Source organism: Aquarana catesbeiana, linkage group LG09, assembly GCF_042186555.1.
Source record: "Aquarana catesbeiana isolate 2022-GZ linkage group LG09, ASM4218655v1, whole genome shotgun sequence".
Taxonomy (NCBI): Eukaryota; Metazoa; Chordata; class Amphibia; order Anura; family Ranidae; genus Aquarana; species Aquarana catesbeiana.
The window spans coordinates 280117371-280132657 of NC_133332.1; the positions used below are offsets into that span (position 1 = coordinate 280117371).

At 40.2% G+C, this 15287-nt stretch overlaps 1 protein-coding gene across 1 annotated transcript in view; it reads left to right on the plus strand.

The window, feature by feature from the left end:
- Positions 1-15044, plus strand: part of NR6A1 (nuclear receptor subfamily 6 group A member 1) — a 149690-nt gene extending 134646 nt beyond the window's left edge. Inside the window, exons 8-10 of the mRNA XM_073600981.1 lie at positions 7440-7561; positions 9975-10127; positions 14462-15044. Of these exons, the coding sequence (XP_073457082.1) occupies positions 7440-7561; positions 9975-10127; positions 14462-14550 (364 nt within the window). The 3' untranslated portion in view covers positions 14551-15044. The remainder of the gene's footprint in view (positions 1-7439; positions 7562-9974; positions 10128-14461) is intronic.
- The last annotated feature ends 243 nt before the right edge of the window (positions 15045-15287 follow it).

Below are 15287 nucleotides of genomic sequence, written 5' to 3' on the forward strand. Positions count from 1 at the left end.
AGATAATGTAAATGTCGATAATAAAAAAGGAGGAGATTTATGTGGCTAGCTGGTTAGAAGGTTTTTGGTTTTTATCTATAGGTTGGATGCAGCAAGAGGGAGTCCCAGAATGAATAGCTGAGCTTAGGTTTGCTTTCGGTCTAAATTGAAGTAAATTAAAAATGGGGGGGGAAATATATACACACTGCTTCATATATGTTCTTGACATAAATCTGGCAGGGGGTGGGTCCAGTGTGTGAGTCATTTGGGTATTTAACACTGCTGTCTTTTTTTTTGCATAAACATTTTAACGCAAAATTACACAAAATGGTTCCAAGAACATTATATCATGTAAATGGGTTCAGACAATTACAAAGCAAACAAAGTCAAGATGTAACAGTTCCATCTAATGAATATTATGATCACAGTTGTCTTTTTAATACTGGAACCTTGCTTAACTACTTTGGAATGTTTTACCCTTTTCATGACCAGGCAATTTTTTGCTATACAGCACTGCAATACCTTAACTGACAATTGCACGGTTGTGCGACACTGTACCCAAGTACCATTTTTGTCCTTTTTTTCCCCACAAATAGAGCTTTCTTTTGGTGGTATTTGATCACCTCTGTGGTTTTTTATTTCTTTATCATACATCATGGGACACAGAGCCTAAGTAATAACTTAATGGATTATGGGCCACCTTCAGGTGTTGACACTGGTATACCCAATACAGGAAGTTCATTCCCCTATATAACCCCTCCTCCTTCCAGGAGTACCTCATTTTTTTCGCCAATGTCTAAGGTGTTGGTCACGAGTAAAGATGTGCTCTGAGGAGCTCCAGGAGGGATCCATGCTGGATTCAAATTCCTCCATTTGACCGGATCCATCCAAGCCACTGAGGCCATAGGATAGTACCCGTGCCTTGCATTGAAGAACGAGGTTTTGCCTGTAAGCCACTCTTTTGAGGAATGGACCCCAGGAACCAGGACTCTTTTTTGGTAATGTTACATCACCTAAAGATTTTCTTGAGGGGTGCTATACAGGTCCAAAGGAGTGGGACCCCTATAATAGGGACCCGGTCTTCGAAGGTTACGAACGCTGCCCGCTGTGATGGGTGAAGTTTGGATCTGTCTGTTTCAGCAGTATCCTGCAGTGAGGAAAAGGTAAGGTAAGAAGCTTAGGAATTGCAAAGTCCACCTATGCCTTTTTTTCTTCCATTTGACATTGTAAATGCGTTAAAATCTCCTCTAGAGGGAGTAAAAATACCTTGTGCTCCTCAGCAGCTCTGTGTCCAGCTACAAACAGCAGTGTGTGTCCCAATAGCTGGTGGGGGTTTGTAATTGAACAAAATGTCCCCCCCCCCCCTTGGGGAAACTAAGGGACCGAGGGTACAGCATTTTTTATGTAAAAGCTGTACTACATCTGCATATCTGAATAAATCATTACATTGAATTGGCAAAAATGACAGCGCTAAACTAATGTACACTTATGAAAACAGAATATAAGCCTCAACTGCTAAATGTAAGATTTCCCCCAAAAATAGGAGTGCGGGGCTGCTTATAAATCTTGAGGTTAGGGGATTTAACAGACAACCAGAGAGTTGATGAAGATTTTAAAACATTTTACTATATTTTACCTGCCTTTAAATCCTTGTTGTGCCCATGCATATAGCAAACCTGCCAGGAATGCCAGGTGGCAGCTGTAGCCTCCTCTACTTCAGGTCTGCATTCAGACCCAAATGCCATGCCGTCCGCTAAGGTTAATTTAACGGAGGAGGGCGGGTCACTGAAGGGGCATGGCTAAGGCAGGCGGCGCCGTGTGCAGGACTTAGCGTCCGCGTGGAACACACGATGCGCCCACTGGGAAGTAATCAGGCTCACACCTGAAGTCTCTTCTATAAAGCCGGCGCTCTTAGGACAAACAGTCTCTATTAGAGCAGCTGAAGAGTAGAGGCTGTCACACAGGAGCACTGGGGCACGTAAGCGAAGTATACAGGCATTTCCAGTACAGGAAAATACAATTGTTGTTCAGCATCAAAAGCTGATCTGTATGGTAGCTTTTGCTGCTAGACTATTGCTCAGCAAATAGTATATTTGACTTAAAAGTGCCTCTGCTTTTGTGCTTAGCATTATGACTTCCAGAACTACCACAAAGGTACCAAAAATTCCACCCCCAGGCGCTCGGAACTCCAGTCATGCCCTCCACACTATCATCCTCTCCGGAAATACCAGATGTGGCAAGCCAGGGTGAGTCATTGGAACCTATTGGTGGTGCAACTGCTTCTCACACTTCAGCCCCTGTATACGTGACTGAAGATGCATTTTCCTCTGCCCTGCAGGGCTTAGAAGGAAGATTAGCCGCTTTAATCGCATCCTCCATCCAAGTGTATAGAAAGAGTGCTAGATCCCCTTCCCCCCACCTCAAACCCTTTACCAAGGGAACAGTGGGCACAGGATGAGGTATTACCTTCAGGCGATTACGTAGAAAAACAAGCCAATTATTCCTCTCAGGGCACAGAGAGGTGAACCATATTATAACTTGGGCAGAAAGGAATATTCCATGCCTATCAGCAGTCTTCATTCCGGGTGTAGAGAATTGGCAGGCGGACTACTTAAGTTGCCAGCAGTTATTCCCGGGGGAATGGTCTCTTCACCCCGACATTTTTGGGGCTGTTTGCCAAAGATGGGGGACTCCGGACGTAGATCTTCTAGCGTCCAGGTTCAACATGAAGTTAGTCAACTTTGTGTCCAGGACAAGGGATAGCATACGGAACATATGCGTTGGTGACCCCATGGGATCAGTTCTCACTGATCTAGGCATTCCCCCCTAGTCAGTTGCTGCCACGACGATTTTGCAGGATCAAGCTGGAAAGAAAGCCGGTAATTCTGGTAGCACCAGCATGGCCCAGAAGGTCATAGTACGCAGAAATCGTAAGGATGGCAGTGGAGGGTCCATGGTTCCTCCCACTAAGGCCAGACCTGCTCCCACAGGGGCCGAGTTTCCATCCCACTTTACGAACGCTAAATTTAACGGCCTGGCTATTGAAACCCACATTCTGAAGAAACATGGGCTTTCCGGGCCAGTTATTTCTACTTTGATTAATGCAAGGAAGCCAGCTTCCAGAACTATATATTATAGAGTCTGGAAGGCTTATGTTTCCTGGTGTGAATCCAAAGGTTGGCACCCTCGGAAGATATATCATAGACAGAATTACTGCCTTTCTACAATTAGGCGTAGAGATGAAGTTGGCCCTGAGTACTATTAAGAGCCAAGTCTCAGCCTTATCGATTTTATTTCAAAGAACGCTTGCTACGCATTCTTTAGTCCAGGGTTTTATGCAAGGGGTGATGCGGATTAATCCGCCAGTTAAATCACCTTTGAGCCCTTGGGACTTGAATTTAGTTTTGTCAGTGTTACAAAAACAGCCATTTGAACCAATACAGCATATTCCCTTAGTCCTTTTGACAAGGAAGCTGGTATTTTTGGTAGCTATATCCTCAGCAAGGAATCAGTTTCGGAATTGGCTGCTCTTTTTTGTAAAGAGCCATATTTGATTTTTCATGAGGATAGGGTGGTGTTATGCCCTCGTCCGGGTTTTTTTTTACCAAAAGTAGTCTCAGGTTTCCACCTGAACCAAGATATTGTCCTGCCATCGTTTTTTCCAAAACCATGTTCCAGGGAAGAAAAGTCACTACATTGTCTTGATGTGGTGAGAGCAGTGAAAATCTATTTAAAGGCAACTGCTCAGATTCGTAAGACTGATGTCTTATTTATTCTGCCAGAGGGTCCTAAGAAAGGACAGGCAGCGTCGAAATCCACTGTCGCTAAGTGGATTCGACAAGTGATAATTCAAACTTTTGAACCAAGGGGTAAGATTCCCCCGTTTCAAGTTAAGGCGCACTCTACCAGGTCGGTTAGTGCTTTATGGGCAGTGCGTCATCAGGCCTCCATGGCTCAGATCTGCAAGGCCGCAACTTGGTCTTCAATACATACATTCACAAAATTTTATCAGGTGGATGTAAGGAGGTATGAGGATATCACCTTTGGTCTGGGGGTGTCCTACGGGTTGGCTCTCCTTCCCCTCAAATTGCTATGGGACGTCCCATTAAGTTATTACTTAGGCTCTGTGTCCCATGATGTACGATAAAGAAAATAGGATTTTTATAACAGCTTACCTGTAAAATCCTTTTCTTGGAGTACATCATGGGACACAGAGGTCCCTCCCCTCTTTTATGAGGTTTAAGTATATTGCTTTGCTACAAAAACTGAAGTACTCCTGGAAGGAGGAGGGGTTATATAGGGGAGTAAACTTCCTGTATTGGGTATACCAGTGTCCACACCTGAAGCTGGCCTATAACCCATTAAGTTATTACTTAGGCTCTGTGTCCCATGATGTACTCCAAGAAAAGGATTTTACAGGTAAGCTGTTATAAAAATCCTATTTTTTTTGCACTATAAACAAAAAAAAGGCAGATCCTTTTAAAAAATATATATATATATTTTACTTTCTTCTATGAAACTTACACAATAAAAAAATGTAAAAAATCTAATTTCTTCATCAATTTAGGCCAATATATTTTCTGCTACATATTTTGGTAACAAAAATCCCAATAAGCATATATTGATAGGTTTGCGCAAAAGCTATAGGGTCTAAAACTATGGGATATTTTTATTTTACTAGCAAGGTTGCCACACAGCGACTTATAGTGGGACTGCGATATTGCGGCGGACATATTGGATATCTAACTGCCACTTTTTGGGGTCCAGTGACACTAATACAGTGATCAGTGCTAAAAATGTGCACTGTCACTGTACTAATGACACTGGCTGGGAAGGGGTTTAACATCAGGGGCGATCAAAGGGTTAACTGTGTGCCTAGGTTGTGCTTACTCACTGTGGGTAGGTGCTTTGACTAGGGGAAGGCAAAAATCTGTGTTCCTACTTAGCAGAAATACAGGATCAATGCCTTCCCTTCTGACAGAATGACATATATGGCCGGTTTACATAGGCAGATTGTCATTCTGCCTGTGACCTGTGTAATCTGCGGGTGCCGACAGAAATCAAGTCAGCTGTACCGCTCCCATGGTAATCACAGTGGGAGTGGGCCACCGCCAGCGGTGCACGCGCGCCCCAGACCCAGAAGTTTCAGATTACATACTAAGTACGTGATCTGGCACCGAGCGGCCGCTCTGTCGCAGTATATCTACGGTCGGCAAGGGGTTAAGGGAGATTACCTAATTTTGTATTCAGTAGAATGAGAGTCTTTTGGAGAAAGAGAATAAAGACATTTTCTTCTAGTCACCCACCAGATCCGTGGGAACTATTACTATGATTTCAGTAGGGGTGTGAAGATGTTGACCTGCATTTATAGAAGACACAGCTTCAACAGTATGATTATACTGTGTATGTGTGTGTAATTATATTTCAAATCTTAAATTATGATTTTTTTCTTAAATCTGAGTTTAAATCCTATAGCTGTATAAAACTGTATGTAGCATCAGCTACATACAGTATACAGTGCTGTTCCTGCAGCAGGACAGGAACTTTTCTTCTTCTTTCTGCTCCCTGGAAAAAATTGAGTGCTGAGAGCTGCGTTTCTGATTGAATTCAAGACTTCCTCTAATTGTCTGGGGTGGGAATTCACATCACCTTCCTCTCCACCTCAGCAAATGAGAGGAAGCCTTGTACTCTTGCAGAATAATTGAGCAGCTCTCAGCCCAACTCGTTTTTGTTGCTGGACTGGAATGATAAGTTCCCATCCCACTGCTGGATCACAGAGCTGCATAGTGTATGTAGCTGATGCTACATAAAGGGGTTGATTTACTTAAAGAGGAGTTCCACCCAGGGGGTCGGGTAAAAAAAAAAAAATTAAAAGTCAGCAGCTACAAATACTGCAGCTGCTGACTTTTAATTGGACACTTACTCATCCCTGGGTCCAGCGATGCGGGGGATCGAAGCCCCGCTCGTCTCCCCCTCCATTCAGCGGCGCCGGCATTGCAACTGTGGGCGCTGGGCTGTGGCTTCACAGCCTGGCACCCACTGCGCATGCGCGAGCGGCGCCGCACGCCGTGATTGGCCGCTCAGTCACCTGGGACCTGTAATGGGTCCCAGATGGTCCCAGATGATTGACAGCGGCGAGGGAGCAGAGCGGAGCCCTTCCTGTGCCGAGGGGGAAGTGATGTCACCAGCCTAGGCACTGGAAGGGGCAGACTACGAGGGACCCCCTAGCAACAGGCATTTAGAGGTAAGTTAAAAAATAAAAAAAAATCCAAATTTTTTTTGTTTTTTTTAGGATTTTTCAAGTATTTTTGTTTTTGGGTGGAACCCCACTTTAAACTCGAGAGTGCAAAATCTGGTGAAGTTGTGCATGGTAGCCAATCAGCTTCTAACTTCAGCTTGTTCAGTTATGCTTTGACAAAAAAAAAAAAAAACCTTGAAGCTGATTGGTTTCTATGCAGAGCTGCACCAGATTTTGCACTCTCCAATTTTAGTAAATCAACCCCATAATTTGTCCAGCACTCCCAGTGGGATTCGTTAGTGACGGTAATAGTTTGGTTGGCTTGGCCAAAACAAACTATTTTTAATTCACAAAAAGCTGGAGTTCGGATTTACAGTAAATTAGGATATTATCTATTAGAAGACTATCACATTTCAAGAAGACTCAATTTTAAGAGGAGGTGAATGGTTTCTGTGATAAACAATGTTCAGGTAAATATCATTTAAAGATTTGTTATATTTGCATCCTATAATATTTGCTATAGACAAAAGCAGAAGGCAACTGTTACTTTTAGGTTAGCATAGAAACGAGAGTGAGGTTGACCTAAAACCGCATCCAACACCCCCAAAATGTTTAACATATTGCAGATTGTTAGTCTTTACATATTCAGGTACATTGATTTTTCCTTTTTTTTTTTTTTTAATTTCCTCCTTCTTCTGTTAAAGCTCTCTTACGCCACTGTATCTATGGAAGAGCAGCATTGTCACCCTCTCTCTCCCGATTGGGATTACAAACCACTTCCCCTCTCCTGATTTTCATTACATACAAAACCGATAACATTGTTAAAGATATTAATTCAGTGCATCAGAAGTTACAGGGACACTGGGAATCTGGAAAGATAAACATGTAAAGTGTATTTGTGAAGTTACAAAAAACATACTTGGCTTTTAAAAAGAAAACTAATGCAACCACCATATCTAAAGACTGGTATGCTGCAATATATTACATTTTTCCCTGAGTTTTGACATCCTTTAACCAGCCCGAATTACCTTTTTGTCTCCCTTTTTACTATTTTTCTATTTATTTATTATATATAATAATTGTTTATTATGTTTGTTTTATTGATAGTTACAATAAAAAATATGAAACATTTTAAAAACACTTTCATTGTGAATAGTTGATATGCCATTACCACATTATTTTAAAAAGTAAAAATCACTTACAAACTTGTTGATTTTTTTAGATTTAGTGAGGAGGGCATGGAAGTGATGGAAAGGCTTATTTACTTATATCGAAAATTCAGCCAGCTGAAGGTTAGCAATGAAGAATATGTCTGCATGAAAGCCATCAACTTCCTGAATCAAGGTAAGTACTGGAGCAGTCTTTGTTTTTAAAACCAGGATTCAATACGTACTTAAGAAGGGGTTAAAAAGAGGTGTTAGCTGGATCTTGTGATGGGAGCAAGTGACTTTCCATGTATTAATCACATTATAATAGCTGTTTAATGCAGACACCAAGGCCAGAACACGCGTCATTTAACACATGTAGTTTCAGGCAGGCACAATGACAGATTATTCCTATCCAGATAAGGATTGTGTGACAGATCACCAGCTGCTCTGGCTTTGTCTGGGGATGTTAGCACAATAAGATCAATGTAGTGATCATTGGAAATACTGTTCTAGAACTGAGCAACTGGGGACTGAGCAAATTAGCAACAAAATTAGACAACAAAATTTGATTGCGAGCTCTAAAGCAAGCCAGATTATGCAATTTTCTTTCCTTCATCCACAGTTGAAGGTAAGAAAATTGCTTGATTCCCCACATCAGTGCTGACTCCCTCCTGCTGCACTATTGTATTCTGACAGCTGGTGGTATCCCCACTGTCAAAATACAATGATCACTGTCAGCGGCTTTAGCAGTAATGGGAGGGGTTGTATAGGGAGTGAACTTCCTGTCTTAGGGTGTGCCAGTGTCCATCACCTAAAGGTGGCCTATATAACCCACATAGTAACTACTATGGCTCTGTGTCCCGTGATGTACTCCAAGAAAGGGATTTTACAGGTAAGCTGTTATAAAAATCCTATTTTTCTTTCTTCCAAAGCAGGGAGAAGGAACAAAGACATTTTTAGTAAAAAGCAGCACATAATACACACATTACACTTGTTAGGCATACACTTAACCCCTTGATTACCCCAAAATGTTAACCCTTTCCCAGCCAGTGTCATTAGTACAGTGACAGTGTATAGTATTGTCACTAATCACTGTATTAGTGTCACTGATGATGTCAGTCAGTTCCCACCCAGTGTCAGTGTGACATTGCCCACTGTACTATCACACTCGCACAGTTGATCATCGCAATTCCAGTATATATACTGTACCATAGTTTTTTGACTTATAACTTTCACGCAAACCAATTAACATACACTTATTGGGATTTTTTTTAACTAAAGACATGTAGCAGAATACATTAGGATTTATGAAGCAATTCAATTTTTTTTATTTGATATTTTTTATAGCAGAAGTGTCAGAAGTTTTTTCACCTTAATGCATAGGATGCATTAAGGTGAAACAACAAAAGGGTTTACAACCTCTTTAGGCAATTCAGCCCAGATATCTCAACATTTCATGTGTGAGTTAATCCTCTGAATTGCTATAAAGTAAAATTTTATAGAATAACAATCATGTTCCATGTTCTTGTAACCGATTAGAAAGTTTCGTCCTTCCAAGGTTTTCTAGACCACACTCGCATTCCAGTAAACATATTACATTTTTAGCTTTATAGGGAAGCATATCTTTAATATCATAGCTTTTTCCTGAGGAATTAGAAGTAAATTCCATTATGTTTTTTCTGGTGTCAGCTATGTTTCTACAATACAAGTTTTATATCTCATAAAACCTTTCTATTTATTGAAGATTTTTTTTCCTATTGTGATTGTGGTCCAAATAGTATGGATTTCTTAAGGCATAACTGTGTTCTTGTAGTGTTTTTATGTATGGAATGTTATTAATTATGAGTGTGTTCATTTCTGTGGCTTCCCTCTATGAGATTTAAAGTTCACTTGTTAAGGACAGAAATGCGAGAGCTGTTCTTGCTGTTTTTGAAGGTGCATGTTCTAGAGCTTTCATCCTTTTTCTTCATTCCCCATTTAACGTGTCAGTGACCTGAATATTAGGTTTCTGGCACATATGTATGTTCTTGTTCCAGTGCATGCTTGTGATCATAGATTGTGGTGCTTCTTTTCAAGGATTTACATGCATATTATTAATAAACAATCATCAAACGTCATTGTGCTTTTGCAGTAGTTGGATTAAATGGTATGATAGCCTATTTCTAGCACTTATAATCTAATATTAGGCAGACTGTTAAGCCAGCCATAGACTGATCGAAATTTGGCCGCTTCTCAAGGAACCGGTTGAATTTCAATCCCTTTATGAGCAGGCTGGTTTCACTGAAGTTGACCCATTGATTGACTTCCGTACAAGCAACCTGTCAGGATTTTTTTGCCCGACCATTGCTGGCAGCTATAGCTGGCAACAGTGGTCATTGTATTCTGCGGGTGGGGAAGGCTCCCTGCAGGGGAGAACACATTGAGTCAAGCAATTTTCTTTCCTTTTAACCTCTGGTTGAAGGAAAGAATATTACATAATGTAGGGCATGGTTTACTGAGGCTTGCAACCACACCTTTTTTTTTAGAGGCAAAATTCCTAGTAACGGGAAATACTGTGTGGGGACCCTTCCAGTTACGATCCCAACTTTAACAAACTTTTTTTTTAACAGATATCCAAGGTCTTAGCAGTGTTTCCCAGCTGGAGCAGCTGAATAAGAGGTACTGGTACGTGTGCCAGGACTTCACAGAGTATAGGTATTCACACCAACCCAACAGATTCCCAGACCTTATGATGTGTTTGCCTGAGGTCCGCTACATTGCTGGTAAGAATGACATCTACATATCTCATACCATCAAACCTAGCAATATAAATAAATATAGATAACATAACCACAACTTTGGCTATTTCTGGGAATCTGGTTTTGTTTTGCTTTCCAAATTGTTACATTTCTACCATACTGTATTAGGCTTCATGTACACGGGACATTTCTCAAGCTCTCCTGAACGCTGGAACATCACAGCTAGTAATCCACGTTTAAAAACTTGTGTTTAGTAGCACATAACAAACTGCACAAAAGCTCATTAAAGCCCGTTCACACATTCTAAATTCTGGCCAATAGAATGTATTAACACCAGGCACAGGAATATGCATGAACACACATGTAAAACACAACTTTTTACCACGTTTTTGCTGCTAAACTCCTGTAGGAGAACAAAAAAATGTCAATAGCGTCCATGAGGCCTAAAGCGAAGGGTTCTGGTCATATTCATCCCAGAGTTCTAAAAGAATAAAGTATAGTTGATGGGTCATTAGATGATTTAAATAAATCTCTTATAACAAAAGAAGTTCCCCATGACTGGCGGACAGATAATATTGTATCTATCCACAAAAAGGGTAGCAAGGAAAAAGCTGGCAACCACAGGACAGTGAGTAGTAAAATCACTGCAAACGTAGGGCTCAGTGATCATTTAAAAAACACATAACTTGCTGGATCCAAGCAACATTGTTTTGCTGAGGGCAGATCATGTCAGACTAATCTTCTTTTTACCTATATCACAGACGGATGGTGGTGCTATGGACAAAGCCTTGATTACAGCAAATGATTGTATTCAGCTGCACCTTATGATCCTGTAAGAAAAAAAGCTGGGACTTAAACCTTGGTTGATTTAGCATATACACAATTGGCAAAAGGATAGATATCAGTGTGTGGTTGTAAACTTGATTCATTTGGGACAATGACCAGTGCCAAAGCAGAACTACACTGCACCTGAGCACCACAAACTGAAAACACTATTTAACTCATTTTTAATATTCAAAGCTAACTCCTCCATCTATCCATGTCTTCATGCTTTATTTTGTTGAGAAATCGCTATGAAAAACACTGCCCCTAGCATTTCTGGACACAGCTATCTTGAGTAAGGGCAGATGATACATGTAGCATTTACTTCCTGGAGTCAATCTACCCTTAGCTCAGGCATGCAGGCAGGAAGGTGTGCTTAGCTGAGAAAGCCCCTCCCCCTCCTGAAGACTCCTGGGATGTATGACATAATTTGCCTAGGCAAGAATCCAAGAAGTCATTGAGGAAATGTAAAAAAAAAAAAAAAAAAAAAAAAAAAAGATTAAAACAAGTCAATAGAATATACGTTACCAGCTATGTACTAATGAATAAGAACTAACCGAATAAGAATTAAAAATAGAATTACAGAATGAGCAAACAGTGTGGCCTGCCAATGGGGCAAGTGGTATATCACTAGATGGATCACCAGCAGGAGAAAGGGAAAAAAACATTTTCTTAGACAAAAATTGTATGATTGTTTTTATTCTGTACATTAAGGAGAACTAATTGCAATCAAACATGTACTAAAATTTTAATAGTTAGTATTTAAATAAGTATAATTATGCAAGGTCTTTTCATGAGGGATTTATAGTTGCCCCTTATTTAGTTTTACCTAATTTGTCTGATGGTGACGCTGGAATGTTTTTGTGTTGCTAAAAACGCTTATTGCATCCCAGCCCCTGAGTGTACATGAGATCATCAAATAATACAGCAAATAATTAAGGGAAAAAATGAAAGGGCTATCTGGTATTTAAAGCGGACCTTCTCCCTCCCACAACACTCTCCTCCTCTCCATCCTACCCTTCCTTTGTTTTTGTTTTCTTGCTAAAAGCCTCAGCACGCCCCCATTTTCCGGCATTCGCCTAGGCAAATTATACTGGTGCCTCCTGGGATGCATTGTGTGCAGTCCTATTCAAGGAGGAGGGGGAGGGCCTAGCACCTGGAAGAGCTGGCTGAAGAGGCAACATGGCGGCACCTGACCCATGCAGCAGCTGCAGAAAGGAGGATCCCAGCAGGCCAACGCTGGATCCGCTGGCTAGGTTAGTATCCTTGCTGTGCAGAACACCGTATCAGGTAAGCAGGGGAAAACAAATATTAGGGGGAAGGGAAAGGCTGAAGTTCCTCTTTAAGCTTTTATGTACACTGGAAAAAAAGTGTATTGGTGTGAAATCAGACATTTTACAGCTTAGCAACTTTCTGTCCTCATGGGAGTCTCTCACTTGAGTTAGAGGAACTGCAGTCTGCTCACATAATTTGTAGTAAAAACATCTTAGCCATTCTGAAGCTTCCCTCCAACCACTTTGCATATTATATTATATATACTGTGATTCTATACTTGCCAAATATGCTGCAGAAATCTCCCTCCACTGATTTTGGCTGCAGCCATTTTAACTGTGTGCAGCTGAAGCTGCTGTTTGTTCACTTCCTGTATTTACACAGACACACAGAGGCACACCTCCAGCTCTGAAGCTCTCATTGGCCCTCTTATAAGTCACACCCCCCCCCTTCCTGGTAAACTCTCATGAGAGTAAGAGAGAGAGCTGTGCATGATGTGATAAACCTAGGCTTTTTTACTAGACAAGAAAAAGGAAGTGGGCTGTATAAGGTATTTACTGGCAGAAAAAAAATGTTTTGCTATCCAAAGTTAAAACAACAAGGACAGAGGATTTAATAGATGGAAAGTTTTTTAAAAAAAGTTCCGCTTTAAGCTGGCCATAGATGGTTCAAAGTTTGGCTAGTTCAGCAGGCACCAGCCAAACTTTGATCTATTTTTGGCCGTTCCTGTTTCAGAGAATTCAACTTTTTTCGAACCAGCTTGTTGATAAACTTCCCTTCAATCAGCACTATAGCACTGATCTGTGTATTCTGACAGTGGAGGAGTCCCTGCTGTCAGAATAGAACAACACAGTGGGGAGGATTCCTCCATCTTCCTCGCTTGCGTGGACAGAATAGGTACATTTTAATTTCTTACATGCCAATTATGACCAACTAAAGCCACACTTTCTTTCAGTCAGCTGTTTTGCACCCAGCTGATGAGTAATTCTGTGCTTGGAACCACTTCATTTTTTTCTGACAGTAAGCAGAGTAGTTTAGTTAGGATGGCCATACATTATACAATTTTCTTGTACAATTTGCCTTTAGATTTACCAAAACCATATGAGGTCAGGCCTAAACAATTTGAATGTGTATGCAATCAGGCAGGCCCTTGCGCTACATAGTTGAAGGTAAATCTAAAGTAAATCGAAAAAGAAAATTTAAAAGAGGTAGTCTTGAGTGTCTCTATGATGTAGTGCACCTCATCCCAATAGACGAATTGTTGGATGTTGAGGAGCGGGATTATAACGGTGCTATCAACAGCTGAATCAAAGTATATTTAAAATTGTAATTACTTTTATTGGTACAAATAGCATATAGCAACATCAACAAACAAGATATAAGGATATTTGTTAAAATCAATAACTGAGCATATATTGTACAATGGCTTGCTAGCGGCCCAGAGGAGAAGAGAAGAGTGGTCACAAATGAGTGTTAATTCCCAACAGGTTTCGCCAGTGATGGCTTCCTCAGGGGATAAATGTGAGACCACCACACTAGTAATCCAGCTCTAACAAAAAATAAATTAAATAAGTAAAATAACATAAACATGAAAACAAAGTTGTTATGACCTCCAGTAAACGCACAACACATACCTCTATGCGTCCGGAACCACGGATAGAAAAGGCTCTGTTGCTAATATGCCTTCCCCAGAAAAGGGGAAAGACAGGGGCAAGAATCAAAAAACCCCACATAGCGGATGAAAGGGAGACCATGCACAACCGCAGGGGGTACAGAAAGACCCAGCTGAAGAAGAGAAAAATTCAAATAAATTATATATATATATATATATATATATATATATACTGTACGTGTATGTAATCCAACCACAAACAAACAGATGTGGGTCCAGTGAAGTAACACTTTGAATAAAAAACATACTATGCTCAAAGATGAAAAACGCAAGAGTTCAGGGGCGCCTTGGTCATGATGTGAATAGTTGGAAAAAACCAACTGCTTGTCCCACTTCATAGACGTTTTACTTAATGAAATGCTAAAAATGCAAAATTAACCGCCATTTAGAAAGGGGAAATTTGTGTGTTGTTTACAATTTTATTGCACATAGTGAGTATAATCAGTAGTCCATAAGGGAGTTTTAAAAGAATAAGACATAAGAAAATTGTATTGTAGTGTATGACCAGCCTTAATCTATTCTTTTAAATAAATTATTGAATAGTAGTAATAATCCTCACGATCAAAATGATAATATATTTTTAACATTGCAGGGAAGCTGGTGAATGTACCCATGGAGCAACTACCTCTGCTTTTTAAAGCATTTCTTCACTCATGCAAAACAAATGTCAGCAAGGAGTAAGCATCCAGATGAAATGGCTAAATAACAGCTGCCAAGAGTGGCTGCTTTGGATTTGTTAAAAAGGAAAAAAAGACAATTACTCCCTATATGGGAGCCAAATGTTTGCTTTTTTTTTGTTTTGTTTTCTTCACTCTTTTCTTATCTATTTATTTCCTGACAGAGTTGAATGTATTATCTTCAACATGGATGCACAAAAAAATGCAGTTTCTGCATTTCATTGCTGTTTACAAAACTAGGATTTTTATGCCTTTTTTATGGGAGGGTTTCTCTTCCTGTATGGATGAGAATACATGTGTTATGGTGTTGCTATTTTGTGTTTTAATTTTGTACTTTTTTTTTTTTTTTTTTTTTTTAGATTTAGTTATTCTTTTGTTGGGAGTGGGGATGGCATTTTTGAATAGTGTTTTGAATGGAAAAAAAAAACTACCTCAATTTTTTATTTCTTTTTTGCTTTATTTTTAAATATTTTGATTTGTAGACAATACTTGCTGAGACGAGCCACGTGATTGTGCTGTTCTTTCATTTTTTCAGTGTTGTGCAGTGTCTGGCTTTGAACAAATTTAAAAGCTTACTTTACCAAAGCTAAATATACATCCTTGGATAGCATGTTATGGTTAGTTAAGACTTGGCTGTAACATTTGATAATAATATGACTTGTTGGAAGCTGGATTAATACATCACATCTACATATACACTACTGTGCAAAAGTTTTAGGCAGGTGTGAAAAAAATGCTGTA